The sequence below is a fragment of the Phacochoerus africanus genome, chromosome 3, assembly GCF_016906955.1.
Source record: "Phacochoerus africanus isolate WHEZ1 chromosome 3, ROS_Pafr_v1, whole genome shotgun sequence".
In the NCBI taxonomy this organism is placed as follows: domain Eukaryota; kingdom Metazoa; phylum Chordata; class Mammalia; order Artiodactyla; family Suidae; genus Phacochoerus; species Phacochoerus africanus.
Window position 1 is genome coordinate 32826868 of NC_062546.1, and position 17371 is coordinate 32844238.

The following is a 17371-nucleotide window of genomic DNA, read 5'->3' on the forward strand; positions in this document are numbered from 1 at the left end:
AGGGATCGAACCTGCATCCTCATGGATACTAGTCGGATTTATTTCCGCTGAGCCACGACAGGAATTCCCTACCCCTATACTTTCAACCTACCTATACCACTAGATTTGAAGGAAGTTTTCTGTAGGGTACCTATAGTTGGGTCACTTTAAAATCCACTCTATGGATCTCTCTTTTAATTGGCTTGTATACATAGTTTGTATACACCATTCCTGCAGCTATTGAGAGGGCTTAAAGTCTACTTTACTGTTTGGTCTGTTCTCTGTTCTGCTTTTTCTTTTTTTTTTTTTTGTCTTTTTGCTGTTTCTTGGGCCGCTCCTGCGGCATATGGAGGCTCCCAGGCTAGGGGTTGAATCGGAGCTGTAGCCACCAGCCTACGCCAGGGCCACAGCAACTCGGGATCCGAGCCGCATCTGCAACCTACACCACAGCTCACGGCAACGCCGGATCGTTAACCCACTGAGCAAGGGCAGGGACCGAACCCGCAACCTCATGGTTCCTAGCCGGATTCGTTAACAACTGCGCCACGACGGGAACTCCCTGTTCTGCTTTTTCTATCTGTTTTCAGTCTTCTTCCTGTGAGTTTCTTGAACATTTTTTTTTTTCTTTTATGGCCGCACCTGCAGCATATGGAAGTTCCTGGGCGAGGGGTCAAATCAGAGCTGCAGCTGCCGGCCTAGACCACAGCCACAGCGATGCCAGTTCTGAGCAGAATCTTGGACCTACACAGCAGCTTGCAGCAATGCAGGATCCTTAACCCACTGAGCCAGGCCAGGGATGGAACCCACATCTGCACAGAGTCAGTGTCAGGCCCTTAACCCTCTAAGCCACAGCAGGAACTCCCTTGAACATTTTTTGAAATTCCACTTGCATGTGTCTGTACTGTTTGAGTGCATCTCTGCATAGCTTTTCAGGGGCAGGTCCAGACATTACGTCATGCGCAAAGAACTCACTGGTGCCCTGGCACCAATATTCCACCAGTTTGAGAGAAGGGTAGAAAGTTGGCCTTCCTTTGCATTCCATTTCTGAAAGTTCAGCCAACAGGCCAGACTGGGGATCTGGACAGGTTACTGTCCGTGGCTCCTCACCTGTGACATAGAGGTAAGCTGCTGTCTCATGGGTTGTCACACTGATCAAATGAGGTCATGAGGGCAGCAGGCAGTGAGAGGCCCCCAGGCAGACCCCAGGAGACACCAGATTTGCAAAACTGGTAGCTTCCAGTTTCCCTCTTTTTTTGCACAAGAATTGCATCACCTTTAACCCTTCATCTCCATCTTCCCTCTGGGTCAGGCCCCTCGGGCAAAGTTATGACTGAGATGGTGGGACTGGTCCCCAGGGAGGACACCAGCTGGCCTTGATTTCAGGGAAACAGCAGTGGGGCACAGCTTCAAGTGAGAGCTTGTTTCTTGACCCAGAGATCAACCCCTGGCCATGGTGGTGAGAGCACCAAGTCTATGGTGAGACCATGAGAATGAGTGGCTAGAGTCTGGGCCCCAGTTCTTGTCTGCTTTGGGGGGAAAAAAAAATGGAGTTTGACAAAGAGATAGAAGGTAGAGATAAGCCAGGTAGCAAAAAGACCAAAAAAAAAAAAAAAGAGATAAGCCAGGGATTTATTAGAGAAGCAGAGTTTCTGCAGACAGACCACAGGCGACCTCAGAGAGAGTCGTGCCTTTGGGAAATTTAAATCATTTGTTGGAGGGGAGTCTTCCTGTTTCTGTCTTCCTCTGGCCAATCATCATGCTTTGACCCTGTATCTGTTCTGTCTCAGGGCCCTCCCCCATGTGTGGGCATCTTTGAGCAGAGATGCATTCCTGGGCAGGGAGTGCTGGGAGATTGAGAGCACCTCTTATGGGGCAGTGCCCCCTCCCTTCTGACCTGAGGAGCTTTTCTCTGAAGGTGTAGTTAGCTTCTCTCTGACCCCAAGAATGAGAAGTATGTGGCCTCCATATTTTTTGCCCATTCAGCACTTAGCCCCTCCCTGTGCCTATGATTAGCGTTATCTCAACTTGTCCGCAGGAGACAGAGTCCAGGTATTCATTCTGCCCCCGTGATTATTTCTATCTCAAAGCATAAACTGGAGGAGTTCCCACTGTGGTGCAGCAGAAACAAATCCAACTAGGAACCACGAGGTTGCGGGTTCCATCCCTGGCCTCGCTCAGTGGGTTAAGGATCCAGGGTTGCCGTGAGCTGTGGTGTAGGTCACAGATGTGGCTCGGATCCTGCATTGCTGTGGCTGTGGCATGGGCTGACAGCTGTCGCTCCAGTTTGGCCCCTAGCTTGGGAAACTTCATGTGCCACGGGTGTGGCCCTAAAGAAGCAAAAAAAAAAAAAAAGAAAGAAAGCATAAACTGGAGGCTGCTTGTCACTGTCTAGCCTGGTGCCCATCTCTCTCCTGCTTTGTCTGGGTAGGGAGGGCGGGGGACTTAGCCCACATGCTCCCCAGCTGTGGTCTGGGGTCACCTTCTTTGCTCAGCCATGCATCCCATGAGGGGGGGACACCGTGGGTCTCACTCCACCAGCAATGAGCCTGTGAGAAACTCGAAAAAGACCCCCATGGTCAACCCAAGATCGGGTCCTGGGAAAGACCCCTGGCCAAGTTGTCCTTGCCTGGAGGCTAGGAACTTACTTGGAGAGTAAACAGTCCCAACACAGGTGGAAAACTTTCTCTAAATGAAAAGAGGGCCTCGCTGGGTGTCTGCTGTCTGTATAAACGATGGCATTTATTCTGAGCACCTGCTTTCTTTCAAAGAAGCTGAAATTTCAGTCCATGATGGGCAAAGGGTGCCTATGTGACAGCTTCAGTGAGACCCCAGGGCACTGATTCTCCAGGGAGCTGTCCCAGGAGGGACCCTGGAATCCTGGGCCTGGTTTTCAGGGAACTTCTCCCCACAAGCCTGCTCCCTTTGCTGACTTTGGGCTGTGTCCTTCACTGTGATGCTCAGAGCCCCGAGTACGCCTGTACACCCTCCCAGTCCTAGGAGCCTCCTGATGAATCCCTGAACCTCGGGGTAGGCTTGGGGCCCCTGACACACTCACAAGGACAGGTGTCTGTCATGGAGTTGCACATGTGAAGAAGAAACTGGGCTCTCCAAGCTCAGGCCAGAGTCAGGATGTGCCTGAATCTTTTTTTTTTTTTTTTTTTTTTTTGGTCTCTTTGCCTTTTTCTAGGGCCGTTCCCATGGCATATGGAGGTTCCCAGGCTAGGGGTTGAATCGGAGCTGTAGCCGCCAGCCTACACCAGAGCCACAGCAATGCGGGATCCAAGCCACGTCTGCAACCTACACCAGAGCTCACCGAAACGCCAGATCCTTAACCCACTGAGTGAGGCCAGGACACGAACCCGAAACCTCATGGTTCCTCATCAGATTCGTTAACCACTGAGCCACGACGGGAACTCCAGGATGTGCCTGAATCATGAAAAGCCTAGAGACATGGGCTGGAGGTAGAAAAACGTACAAGTTCCCCCAAAGAGTTAATGACCTTCTGCACCAGCACCTAAATTGTGCCAGCCGCCTAAAGACCATTGAACACATGCATGAGTGTGTGAGTACAGGTGTGTGAGTGTGTGTGAGCCTCCTTGTGGGTGTGAGTGAGCCTGTGTATGAGTGTGAGTGTGAGCCTGTGTGTGGGTGTGAATCTGCCTCTGAATGTGGACATGGGAGTGGGTGTGAGTGTGTCTGGAGACCCTGACACACCAGGATGTTTCTGATGCTACAACACAAAGCACACGGCAGGCCTGGCCAAGGTTCCATCAAGAATCTTTGCACAAATGCATCTAGGCCTCCAGGCAGGAATTGTTCCAGAGCTGGTAGTGGTTTATCCAGGGCACAGTGTACACCAAAAAGTCACAAATGAAACTCTGTGGCAGGAGAGAGAAAACAGACAATCAGCCTTCAGGGAGAGATTTTTTAAGGTGACAAAAATTCCTGTCTCCCACCAGGCCCCAGTCTGGGGTGTCTAAACCTTTGCCGAGATGAAGCTCCGAGCACATGGGTGAGACCAGATCTGTTCACTGTCATGTACTGGGGGTCAAGGGTGGCTGGACAGCATGGGAATGTCACCACGGTCTCCTCTGCCAGCCCCTGGGAACCTGGAGCAGGCACGCCTGGAGAGCTGGCCCCACCCAGTCCTCCTGCACCTGCGCCAGACACAGCGCAAGACCCTCGGGACTGGCAGCTCGAGAAGTGCTGCAGGAGAGACCATGAAGAGGGAAGAAATTGGGAGACAAGGAGGCCACTGGACAATCCACAGGGACCTGGGGGCACAGACCCAGACCAGACAAGGTCCCAAGGAAAGTAAAGCCACTTCCACTTGAGGGCTGGAGAGTGGGTCAGACAGGCAAGCAGTCTGGCACCCAGAGGCCTATGGCCAGGGCTGTGCCTGCCCTGGGTGGGGAGACACCCAATTAGAGGGCTTCCCTTCCCCGTCCCCCCTGCCCTGTCACCTCTGGGGGGGGGGGTCAGGGCTGTGCCCACGCAGCGCCCCAGCCACCCAGCAACCCACTTTCCTTATTGAATGTTCACTTCCCCCTCAAGCGGAGCCCCTTTGCAGACGCCGCAGCACACACCTTCTGCAGCTTTTTCTTGCTCTGAAAGGGGCATGAGAGGTTGTTCGTGATATTCCTCTTGCACTTGGTCCGTCCAATCTTCACAGTGACCAGGTATTCCACACCCGTTGTCAGCTACCGAGAAGTAAAGGCTGTTTTGACTTCAGGTGTCCAGTTGCTGACGCTCTCCAGAAGCAGCTGGCCGGAGAGTGAGGCCCCAGGACCACCATCCCATCCTGGAGCTCAGCCTCCTCCCCTCCAGGCTGGAGGATGCAGAGTAGCGCCCAATCGGTGCCCAGGGCATGCGAAGTCTGGTCCCTGCTCTGGACCAGCTTCTCTGCTGCAGTCACAGGTGCCTTCTCACCTGTCTCCCTCACATCCTCGGGACCAGGGAGGCAACAGTTAGCTTGGCAGCCTCCTGTGCCCCGTGGTCGGCATAGTCATCCTCAGAACATACAGATGGAGCTGAATCCAGGCCCTTGTCCTGCCTCCCTCCCCTCACCCCCCAGCAAATTTGAAGACAGCAGCTCAGCGCCACAGCTCACAGCCTGGGTGCAGGGACCGAGCTGGTCTGAGCAAGCTCCTGCCTGCTGCTGCTGTAGGCTCAAGCCTCCCTCCTCTCTCTCCTGTGGAGGGCACCCTGGCATGTGTCCCCTGAATGCATAGCACAGATTGTCAAATGGCTTACTAACCACGAATGATGGCAGGTTTTAGCAAAATGCAGGGAACATAGCCTGAAGCCTCTCTCGGAGGCAGTCAAGTGAGAGAGGACAGTAACTGCTTTGTCCCTGAGTTTTGTCTCCTACCAGCTGTCGCCTGGGCCAGTCCCCCCACCCTCTGTGCTGTGTCTCCATTTCCTCCTCTAAAATGGGCAGAGTGGTGCCAATTTCCTCCCGGGTGTGTGCTGGTGTGGACAGAACCACAGAGAGTGCGCCGGGGCTAGTCCCTGCTGGTCCTCTTATTCTCAGGTCCACATGGAGGCCACCAAGACTGAAGAGGCAAAACTGCAAAGCCCTTGGTGGCAGGAAGCCCCCCCCCTCCAACAGGGAAACTCTGCAGATGGGTCCCAGGTGAGTATGCCTGCTGGGGAGGGGAGAGGCTGCAATGTTCCCAGGCATTATGCCAAACCAGTGAGAGGCAGGGCACTCTCTGGGGTGGTGACAGAGGGGGAGGCCCTCGCACTGCCCCCTGGAGGACAGCACCCCCAGAAAACCTCAGGGCAGAGCAGCAGGATGTGGCGCCTGGGGGCAGGATTGTCCTGGTTCCTGCATCCCCTGGAAGGACCTCAGGACGCAGGCTCCTGGCTCCTCGCTAGAGGACAGCGGGCTCCATCCAGGGATGCTGAGGTTTCACATAGGAAGTAGGAGGAAACTAAAACACTGGCCATAAGTATCACGGACTCTTCTTTGTGCACAGTGTCTCCTTAGTCATTGTTAGAAGTGCTTGCTAAATAATAGGAACAATCATGATTGTACAAATTCATGGGTGCGGCTTCTGCCCACTTTGCAGGTGAGGGAACGGGCCTGGAGGCAATGGGTAGCCCTTGACCAAGATCCCACAGTTAGGAGAAGCTGGGTGTCACACCCAGAAGGGGGACTGTGGCCCTGCAGAGATGCCTCCGTTTCCCCTCCTGTGCCCTCTGTGAGGTCATTGAGGCAGCAGGTGCCCCAGGTCACCCAGCTACCCAGGGCACGTCCACTCTGTTCACTAATCCACGACATGACTTCAAAAGTTGGCTCATAAACACTTGTTTCAGCTGTTACTGATAATGGACTAGACTTGGGTTCCACCTTCTCCCCAGAGACTGATTGGGAGAAAAGGCCAACTTGGGCAGAATTTGGTGAACGGTTGCCACCTTGTGGCCATGTCACCCAATGTCCTGGGCTCTGCGGCCAACCTGCAGGAAGAGCAAGCGACTCAAATGGAAAGGAGGACAGGACACAGTCTGCACCGCATGGGGCCTTAGTGCCACAAGGACACTGCCCTGCCCCCCGGGGTTCTGTGCCTGCTGCCTGCCCTCTAGCCAGAGCCCCTTCCTAATGGTCAGTCATTTTTTCCAAATCCAGTTAGGTAAACGGAGATGCATCATTTCCTCTGCCCTAACCTACGTAGTTTACCATCTAACCTTGAGGACAGGATGGGCCAACAAAAGTGGGATTTAAACAATTGTCCTTTCCTCTAGTATCTTTCAATCAATCTTTTTCAGAAAAACTTTATGTGTAAAACAAAAAGAGAGAGCATGTGGTTAAAGCCTATCCCCCACCAACCTCCCCGAAACACCCGCTATGGGGTCCCAGGTTCGGAAGACACAGCTGGGAAGTCCAGACTGGGGCCTTACAACCCTGGACATGGAAAAACACCTCTGGGGGAAATAGAAGACATTTGCAATTTGCCAAACAAGAAGGATAATAAATGAAACAAGACCATCCTCATTTGCTATCCCCCCGGCAGGACCTAATTTCTGAATGAAAGCAAGTTTCCTCCAGGAGCAGCAGCTGAGAAGCTCAGGGACTGTTTCTGCTCAGGTGAGAGGAGCAGCGTTAGGTCCCCTTGGCCCCTGTGTCTGGGGCTCAGGCAGCTCTGGGTCTGAGCCTAGAAGCTGCCGCACCCCCACCCCTCGGGGACACCCTACCCGATCCTCCCTGGGAGCCCACGGGGACCCTTGAGGCCCTGCCCACCTGCTCTCACCTGCACCTGACTGCGCAGCAGCTTGTCCACACGGAACAGGTAGGAGTCATTGCTGTTATTGTTGAAGGTCTCCATGAAGAAGTTGAGCGTGGAGTTCACATTCTTCCAGCTCATGGACTGCTGGAAGCCGCTCCACCCTTGAAATTGACCCAGTCTGACCGCCAGGGCCAGGGCCACCAGCAGCAGCAGCGGGTTCCCCCAGGGTCCAGCTCCCATCTCTGCACCGTGCCTTCCAGGTAGAAAGGTGCCACCACGACTGCTCACCCACTGACAGTGCGGTCCGCACCTGCACAGGCTTTTCCAGGAGACTCCTGCCTGTGGTCACACAGAGATTGAGACCCCAGCCCCTTCCTTCTGGGGCCCATGATCTGGCCAAAGGCCCCACCGGGGAAATCTCCCTCATGGCTTCCTGACCCACCAATAGGTCGTTCACCTTTTATACCCACCGAGTTTTTGTTTTTTGGGTGTTTTTTTTTTTTTTTGTCATTTTGCCACTTCTTGGGCCGCTCCCGCACCATATGGAGGCCCAGGCTAGGGGTTGAATTGGAGCTATAGCCGCTGGCCTACACACAGCCACAGTGACGTGGGATCCGAGCTGCGTCTGTGACCTATACCACAGCTCACGGCAACGCCAGATCCTTAACCCACTGAGCAAGGCCAGGCATCGAACCCGCAACCTCATGGTTCCTAGCCGGATTCATTAACCACTGAGCCACGACGGGAACTCCGACACCCCCTGGGTTTTGGGGGGACTATAGGAAGTGGCGTTTCTAAACACCTGCCAGAGCAGGCAAGCTCCTCCCCCTGCCCTCACACCTGGTGGGGAAGAGAGCCCCAAGAATAGACCCCACGGGCAGTAGGAACTGGTGCCTTGTTGGGGTTCAGGGAGCTACAAAGAGGTACTGTCTGAACTGGGATGCAAGGTGTCAGGGACCTGGAACAGGGTCTGACACATTCTACTTATCTACGGTGGGCTCAGCCCTCCCGCTCAACCATCATCTGTTCCTGTGTTTCCTCTAGAGACTGGCTCTTTTTACTCACCTGCCACTCACTCACCGCAGAGTCCTGCCTGCTGGATCCCACTATGCCTGCAGGCCAGGCGCTACTTCTTGCTATCTGGTGTGGCCCCAGAGCTTTGTGAGGTAACCCTAGCCTTTCTGTGAGGGAAGGGTGAGCTGTAGGCCTTATGCAGAAATGGGTCCTGCAGGCCCTGAGGGCGAGGTGTTAGGAACGGGATATTTTCCCTCTCTCTATTTTTTATTTTATTTATTTATTTATTTACTTTTTAGGGCTGCACCTGCAGCATATAGAAGTTCCCAGGCTAGGGGTCAAATCAGAGCTGCAGCTGCTGGCCTACACCACAGCCACAGCAACTCCTGATCTGAGCGACATCTGTGACCGACACCACAGCTCATGGCTGCCAGATCCTTAACCCACTGAGCAAGGCCAAGGATTGAACCCACATCCTCACAGATACTAGTCGGAATCGTAACTGCTGAGCTACAGTAGGAACTCCCACCCCTCCCTCTTGGAGGCTTGGGCTCGGCCTAAGAATTCAATGGACCGAAGGCAGATTAACAGGAGACAAGCATTCAGATTTTAGGGGCTGATCACACATAAACAAGAGAATGAAGACACAGAGAAGTGACCAGAGAAGGTGGTGTCTGTACTTTGCAGTCAAAGACAATGTAAATCTATGAAACATTGACAGGGGGGTTTGGGTTTGGGTGCTCAGTGGTGAAGGGGTCACAGGTTAGTTCGCACAGCCTTCCCAGCGGCAGCAGAAGGACGTGGCTGACCTTGGCTGGAGGTGCCAGCTGGTGCTGCGAGCAGGCGAGCAGCAGAGGGCCAGCAGGGAGGAGGCAGCGCTCCAGAAGGCGTGGAGCCACACCACCCCGAAGGGCCCAGGGGACATTTTCTTTCCAGACTGAGAAGCCACGGGGCTCAGAGGTCAGAGAGGTCACAGGGGCCAACCAGTCTGTCTCCATGGGCCTTCCCCCTGGGGACCGAGGTGGCAGCTTTGTCCATGCAACTGCAGCTTGGGTTTACCAGCACTGGGACAGGTGACTCCACTTAAACATTCACAAGGCCCCATCCTGAAAGCGAAGAGAAGGCCCCCAGCTCCGCAGCCTCCGCAGCCTCCTGCCCCTGCCCCTGGCTGTCCTTCTGTGGAGGGACACTGTCCCCCCGAGGCAATGAGCAGCAACAGCCTAAGAGGGCCAGGACTTTGCTGTGACCTTTGAGGCTTCAGGTTCCAGTCCTTCGCCCGTGTTTTCTGTTTGGTTATTTGCCTTCCATTGGTTTGGAGAATGTCTTTACCCTTAATGATTATTCTTTTAGTGTTTACATACTGCAAATGTCTTTGGCTGGGTTGTGGTTTTTGTCTTTTGAGTTATGCTAAGCAGGTGAAAATAAATCTTTAATCTTAATGGAGTGAATGTATTGATTTTTTTCTCTTATAGTTTGCACTTTTGATGTCTATTTAGGAAATCAAGGTCATAAAGCTGCTTTCCTGTCTTTGCACTTAAAACTTCTTAAAGTTTAAAGTTTAGCATCTCACTTTGATATCCACAACCATCAGGGTTTGTTTGTTTGTTTGTTTGTTTTTCACGGTGTGTTTGCTAACGCTTTATTCAGAATTTTTGTATCCATGTTCATAAGTAAGCTTGGCCTCAAACTGTCCCTTCTCACCACTGGCCCTTTCTGATCTGGTTTCAAGGTTATACCAGCTTCAGACACCGAACTGGGGAGGTTATCTGTCAGGGTCCCTGCAGTCAAAAGGACACACTGGCAACAGAGGGTTTATTTACGCTTCTACCTACAGTGCTGCAGGGGCAAGTGTGCCTGGGGACAGTGCCATCATCGGCTGCAGGATGATGAGACCTTCAGCTGGCCACCCAGTCAGTGGACCGGGGACCAATGCAATGATGTCTCTCACCTTCTGTCCTCCACCTCAGGCTGGGCACCTCGCTGGCCAAACACCACAGGAAGTCCGAAGCCATGGCCCCCCAATGGAGCCTGTGCAGGTCAGCATCACAGGCTGACCACACCACAGGGATGGGTGATGAGCCAACAGCCATGGGGAGGTGGCCCTGCCTTCGTTCTGCAGAAGTGATGGATGTTCGCATTTCTGTCCATGTCCTTTAGGGGTTGGGAAAGAGCGATCCTATGATCTGCTTCACTTCGTTGTCTCTACCCAGCTCCCAGTATGGCTGGATCTCGTCATTCCAGGTACTTCTGTCCTATCAAGTGACCACAAACCTGAATTAACAGAGACTGAACCATCACCCCCCAGGGAAACGCAGGCTTGCTTCCCATGAGTGTCTGATCATTTTGTCAACCCTTCAATAGGTATGTGACAGATATTGTTGTATTTGGCATGTCGCAAACGTGTTAATGCTGACTCATGGCCAACAGCCCTAGAACTCCTGCCTGAACAAAGCTACCCCAATACCCGTGTTTGTTCCAGAGGATACGGCCCAGGCTTCTTGCCTCAGGACCAGACAGCACTTCAGCACTGTGCTTGGGGGCTGATTTAAAAAGCGAAATTGCCAACAGAATGTACAAACATTTTAAAAACATGGCGCTAAATGAGAAGGACACATTCACAAAGTGAGGGCAGAGCATGGCCTTGTCCTTGTGTGCATCACTCACGCCAGTGTCTCCTGCTCTGCACCCTGGAAATAAAGTCTTTAAATTCTGTCTTTAATGCTGCACATAGTTCAGAAGCCCAACATCATCCGTGTGTGGAGAACAGTCAATGTCATTAATTCACTACTGCAATGGCTTGCTTCCTTTCTTCCCTCCCTTTAAAGGGGGCCCTGGCCAGGGCTGGGACCAATTGCCTCTGAGCCACTCATGCTGCAGTGGGAACTGAGGCCAGATGCCCATGGAGGAGGTGGCTGGAGCAGGGAGAGCCTCTTGGGACCCCCAGTCTGGGGACTGTCAGTGCGACCTGAGTGGATCAGGGTGGGGACAGGCTCCCTGGAACGTGCGGTAATTAAAGCTTCTGCACAGCTCCAAGCGATTTGCTCCCAGGAAGCAGAAGCACAGCCCGGGAGCCTTGGAGACCAGGTCTAAGGCAGCATGGCTGCTGCCTGGGTTCCCCCTCCCCCGCCCCCGCGCTCCCCCCACCCCCAGCATCTGGTGGCCCTGGCCACCGTGTGTGTCCAGAGAGCCTGCTAGCAGCCCTCGGCTGCTGTGGCCATGTATGTCTCCCTAGTCCAGGCGCTAGGTGGGCGGGAAGTCAACTGCAGCTCTAGCTACACCCTCAGGCACACCCCACGTGAAAACCCCCGGCAGCTGGAGAGCGCCACAACCACAGGGGACAATAGTGACCAAGTTTGAAGTGGAAACCAGGGCCCACTGGGTGACCCACAGGTGAGAAAGCCAGCTGATGATCTGGTAACCAGCAGGGGGTCTGCTGGTCCTTAGCTATCCCGCTGGTGTCTTCCCACAGGTAGACCTGGGACAAGGACTCTAGCAGAAGCAGGGATGTGGGCAAAGGGCGGGAAGGAGCCTATAGAGGGCGCAGAACAAGCAACCTTCTCCTGTGGGCAAGGGAGTGCCCCCCACTGAGGGTGCCAGGAAGGGGTGTGGGGCTGCAAGTCCTGCTCTTGTCCAGCCTCCAGACTGAAGAAAGAGCCTGGAGTCAGTGCCACAGACCTCAGTGGTTTAGTGGATGAGGGATCTTATAGGTCTAAAGCAAGGTCCTGAGGCCCCAGGGAGGGCAAGACCCTGCAGCTTTGCTCCTGGGGGGAGAGGGAAATTACCAGGTATGAGGGGTGGTGCAGACTCCCAAGGAGACCAGCAAGGGCCACGCCCCTCACTACCGCTTTGATAAGCTGTTTTGGTGAAGATGTTATGGTTTAAAGATTAGAACAGGATCCTACTGTGGTTCAGGGTTAACGAACCAGACTAGGATCCATGAGGACTTGGGTTTGATCCCTGGCCTTGCTCAGTGGGTTAAGGACCTGGTGTTGCCGTGAGCTGTGGTGTAGGTCACAGACACAGCTCAGATCCCACCTTGCCGTGGCTGTGGTGTAGGCCAGCAGCTGTAGCTCCGATCTCACCCCTAGCCTGGGAATTTCCATATACCATGGGTGTGGCCCTAAAAAGACACACACACACACACACACACACACACACACACAAGACTAGAATAGTCACTAGCTGGGGCCGGTTGGGGGGGCGGGGCAAGCACCTAGGTAGTTACTGATTAGGCTCTGTGATTGGGGGAAGGTCAGTCACGTGAATGGTGTGTAGGTTAGGTGGGTGCTGGCCCAGCAGGGGGCATACAGAGAGCAAGAGCACAGCCATCTTGGGGGAGCCTGATCACAAGAGGGGGTAGAATGTTCCTCAGCTGTCCCCCCGCCCCTGCGAGGGGTCACTCATTGAGGGCTGCTCCCAGGAGGCAAAGAGGCATGAATTCCCCTATGAATGAGATTAATTATTGGTTGGGGGTGGGGGAGTTGCAGGGCTCAGCATTCACGCAGAGCAGGCTGAAGGCCAGAGAGAACCACCAGGAGGACAGCAGGTACAGGAAGATTAAGAGCTAGTCATGGTCAGAAGTTTCCCACTGACTCCAGAACCAGAGGTGACACTATGTGAGCTGTACCTGGCAGCTGCGCTGAGTCACCAAGCCATCAGAGCACCCCCCCACCAGGCCCCTGCATTGGTGCCTGCTGCCCTTCTCCCCAGGTGCCAGCTGACGCAGAACCCCATGCTGTACCCCCTCTGCGCATATGCAGACACCACGCTTAACCCTAACCCTTATCCTGCAGGTTCTACCTGGTTCTGCCTCCTTCGGGGGAAGCTCTCCCTTTCCTGCTCCATCTTCTCAGAAATTCTGAAGCCTTCTTCCTCTTTCATCCCCAGTGTCCAGAGCCGCTGAGAGACAAGATGTGTCAGTCCAGTGCTGTCCACTAGAATTTTGGGCAGTGACAAAATATTCTCTGTCAGTGCGGCCTGATATGGTAGCCATCAGCTACCTGTGGCTACTGAGCAGTTGAAATGTGGCTAGTATGACCGGGGATGATATCTACACTTTACTTCATATTATTTGCTCTAAATGTATATGGCCACTGTCCTGGCTAGCATGGGGGCTGGGGGGCATGGGTCCTTTGGATCTACTGCAGGGTCTCGCACCCCCTTCCATGGTCCACACGGGAGCAGGTCTCCTCCTCCCTCCCTCCTGCTTGGAGCATCCCCCTCTGTCCCTCTGGTCAGGGTTGGTCCGGGTTAACTCTGGGAGGTCTGTCCCTCTGCCAGCTACCTCCCCTCACCCAGCTCTGGAAGAATAAAACATGCTGTGAATACAGCAATGAAGGTAGGAGGTTTTTCTCCCACTGCGGTGTGGACTGTGGGGGAGGGTGGGAGTGCCCATGAGAAGGAAGAGAATGAGGGAAATACCCAGAAACACCAACAATGTCAGGATGCACCCCTGCCACCCATAACTGCAGCCTCTAGAGTAGAGAAGGCAGCCCATTCCCTCCTCCTCAGCTGACTGTATGCTTGAAACTCTGGAACTGTAGGCTCAAGAGTGGTGGACTTCTTAAACATACCCTTCCTAGACTCCAACTCCAGGAAACCCTGATGTAGAGATGGGGGCTTGGAGAGCAGTATTTCTCGGAGTCCCTGCCCTAAGGCAGCTTTGGCAACTGCTTTAATCAACACACTGTTGTTGCACTTGGAGTTTTTGACCTGAACCCCTCCACTAAATCCCCATAGACTTCTCAAAGGCTCATGTTCTCTGCTTCTCAAAGGTTCATGTCCACAGCTTACACGTTTCTTTTTTTTCACTCCTGTGTTCACTGCTGCCTCTAATTTCCTGTCTCCTTCTTCCCCAATACTGCTCCAAATTAGCTCTTTGAAGTCAGAATAACAGATGCAGTGAAAGTAAATAAACTCTGGGATCTGAAGCTCCCTTCAGTCTGGAGTGCCTGCACTGCAAGCTCTGCAACATTTGCTTTAGTGACCTTTCTTTCTAGGAGTTTGGCCCTTCTTGCCTTTCTCTCAAGACAGCTTCATTTTCTTAAATGTATTTTGTGTGCCAGTGCCCACAGTGTATTTATTAATAGTTTGAAATTGTCACAAGTTCTCATTTGGCAGTGGTTTTCATATTTGCTTCACCACCTCTGCTTTAGCATTGCCAAATGTAAATGGTCTAGACTTTGTATGAAAAAATAACTCCCTTTGGGACAGTCCTGGAAGTTGCTGGCACACAATAGCCCCTATCTATGGATACCTCTCCTGGGAGATTCGAAGTCTTCCTGGCAGGGAGAATGGCTGTCCCAGAGGCCCACCCCACAATATGGCCAACATTACGTAAAGAGCAAGAGAGCTCAATTGCTCACATCCATTGAAAAGAATCCAGTCAATAAAAAGGCAGAATTATGCACATATTGCATATGTGCAAGTCTTCTATAGCCTAGGAAGAGACGACTGACAGATCTAAACGCCTTGCTCTGGAGAAAAACATGGCTCTTCCTGCAGCTGTAGCTGGAGCGTGAGAAGATGGGCCAGTATCACAAGGTTTGTGCAGCTGCTTGGGTGGCCGCCTTACAGCGTGCTCTCAGAATGCAAGCGGTACAGTGGAGCTTTCCAGCCTGCCACCCGCCGTCTCCCGGTCCACCCCGTTATCCTGCGTCCCATCCATCCCGTTATCCCGTGTCCCCGTCCATCCCCTGACCACGGTCGGTCGTGCTGGGCAGGGACTCCTGAACTAACGTGATGCTAGTGTTTGAGGCGGTCTTCCTTGGAAGCCGTGGGAACTTTTCCATTTCCCGCCTCCTTAAACTGTCAATACTCTCCTCGGTAGAGGGCCCTACAGAGGGTGAGGACCCTGGTCCCGAAGCCCCTGCCTCCAGCCGGCTCCGCGGCCTTCTGGGAGTTGTAGTTGACGCCTCGCACACTCCTGCCGCCAGGCCACCGCTCGGACTACAACTTCCGACAGGCTGCGCGCCGCGCCTGCGCGCCCCTCCGCTGCGAGAGGACGAGGCGCGGGAGACGCGTTCGGCTCGGGAGTAGCTTGTGGAGGCGGCAGCGGCTGTCGACATGGACAACGCAGGGAAGGAGCGAGAGGCGGTGCAGCTGATGGCGGAGGCCGAGAAGCGAGTCAAGGCCTCCCACTCCTTCCTCCGCGGGCTCTTTGGGTGAGCGCCAGACCGCGCGGGTCCTGAGGGGAGGGTTTCCATTCCAGGAGGCGGCCCACACTTTCCTCAGGGTCCCCGGGGCCTTCCACGCGCCCTTCAGGGGTCCCCTAGGATCCCCCGGGCACCCACAAGCCTTTGGGGACCACCGAGCTCCCCCCATCCCCCCACGCGCACGCCAGGAAGTCTCTCCACCCCCCCGGCCCCGCCCCCACACACCCCAGGGATCCCCAAGGGCACTCTATAACACCCCCCCCCACGCCCTCCTGGGACCCTCTCGGCCACCCCCACACTCTCCAGGGATTCCCTAGGACCCTCAAGCGCGCATCCTCCCCGAGCTGGCGTTCGTGGCCCTCCCCACCGCAGCCACACGGGTTTGTTATTTCTCCACGCGTCGCTCAGGAGACCTGAGTGGGCGGAGGCGCTGGGAGGGTGGGCGGCGGGCTGGTGGTGGGGCCTAGATTCCCGCATTCCACCACCCTGTGCCCGCACCCCTTGCGCCAGGTACACATTTAATAAATACCCGTGGGAGGAACGAGTACGTTTTCTTCGTAGAAGGTTCATGTGAAACCCAGCCCAGGGCTTCCTACGGATTAAGGATAACGTAGCTCCTCTTTTAAGTCTGCGTCTTTGGGGAATCCCGTCCATTTTCAGTGATTCTTATGTGCTTTCCTAGGGAAGGTCTTAAATTCGGACTTCCCAAAAAAGCAGAGCCTGCACTGACAGTTCTTGGACAGTAGAATATGTGAATGATTCAGCTGTTTAGGATGAGAAAGGCGGAAAATTCCTGGTGTTTTTCCGTTTTTCCCTTTGGAAAGGGAAAGATCCTCTGCGGACACCCAGAGCAAGTTTTTATTCTGAGGAGGACTAGGAACCCATCCTTAACTGTTGCGCTATTAGACACAGGTTTATTTCAGTGTAGAACCTGCTCGTTTTGCCACCCTCGTTCTTTTGGTTGTAATACTTAATCGTTGTTGAGCATCTCCATGAAATGCTAACTGCAGGTTTCACACAGTGCTGGAGTGCGGAGCTCAAAGATACCAAAGGTCAGGTCCTCAAGACCTCTCAGGACATTTATCCCAGCTGGTTTCTCAATTTCTTAGGTGATGTGAAGTTTGGATTATAGCAGTGAATTATAAATTTATTCCCCCCTTAAAAGTTAGGACAGTACATAAGGAGCCACTGCTTACTTGGTGGGAACACCAAACAAGAGCTCCTTTCTCTGGTTCACAAAACAATTACAATTTATTCAGATAAAATTTAACCACATAGCACCTCATGCCTAGAGGCAGTCTTAATGGCTCAGCATCTCAAGTCTGCATGGGCTTCCCTGGATGAGAACCTGTAATTGGCAGGGGAAAAAGCCTCAGTCACTTGATGCTTCTCAGGGGAGTGCCCCTTTCTATGCGGAGATGTTGCGGTGCTGTTTTTGTCACACTAGGCCAAATCTTGATTTTGAAAAGACTTTTTGTTTTTAGAGAAAGGTCTTTTTCCTCCTTGACTGTTGATCACCTGTTTTGTTGGCAGGCTTTGATCCTCACCTTCACACTCAGTTTGCAGGAAAGTCAGTGCATCCTAGGTCGGGCCTGGATCCAGCAGGTCAGTCTCTCATTCTTGCTTTGGGACCTGGGGCATGTTCATTAGCCCCTCTGTGCCTAAGTTTCCTCTGCTATAAAATAGGGGTCACAGAGATACCTCAGTGAGTGAAGGTTCCAGGAGTATATGCTTGTAAAACATTGAGAATCATTAAAGATGGAGAATCATTAAAGTGAAATATTCATTAGCATATTCATTAGAATTGTCAAGCCCAGTTATTTTCAAGGAAGCAGAGAGCCAGACAGATCAAGTGGCTTTGCCAGGATTTCAGAGTCAAAGACCTTATGGACCGGATCATCAGTCTTTTCATGATGTAAGATATTTGAAAGAGCTTTGCCCCATGTAAGTGGTACTTATACTACAGAGGACTGTGTGTTCAGTAATACTGGGCTC

The 17371-nt window shown here is 53.3% G+C and overlaps 2 protein-coding genes across 4 annotated transcripts in view; one reads left to right on the forward strand and one right to left on the reverse strand.

The window, feature by feature from the left end:
* Positions 1-3773: 3773 nt before the first annotated feature.
* CSTL1 (cystatin like 1) lies at positions 3774-7448 on the reverse strand. Its single transcript, XM_047770194.1, has 3 exons — positions 7233-7448; positions 4566-4679; positions 3774-3857 (listed from the first exon to the last, which is right to left on the reverse strand). Exons 1-3 carry the CDS (start codon positions 7446-7448, stop codon positions 3774-3776), a joined length of 414 nt encoding a protein of 137 aa, XP_047626150.1.
* A 7768-nt stretch (positions 7449-15216) lies between these two features.
* The window catches only part of NAPB (NSF attachment protein beta), a 34795-nt gene continuing 32640 nt past the window's right edge, over positions 15217-17371 (forward strand). For 2 of the 3 annotated variants that reach the window (XM_047771577.1, XM_047771578.1), the window contains exon 1: positions 15217-15385. In XM_047771577.1, the coding sequence (XP_047627533.1) occupies positions 15288-15385 (98 nt within the window). In that variant the 5' untranslated portion in view covers positions 15217-15287. Of the gene's footprint in view, positions 15386-16909; positions 16982-17371 lie in introns of all 3 variants that reach the window. The other variant, XM_047771579.1, reaches the window with a different exon arrangement.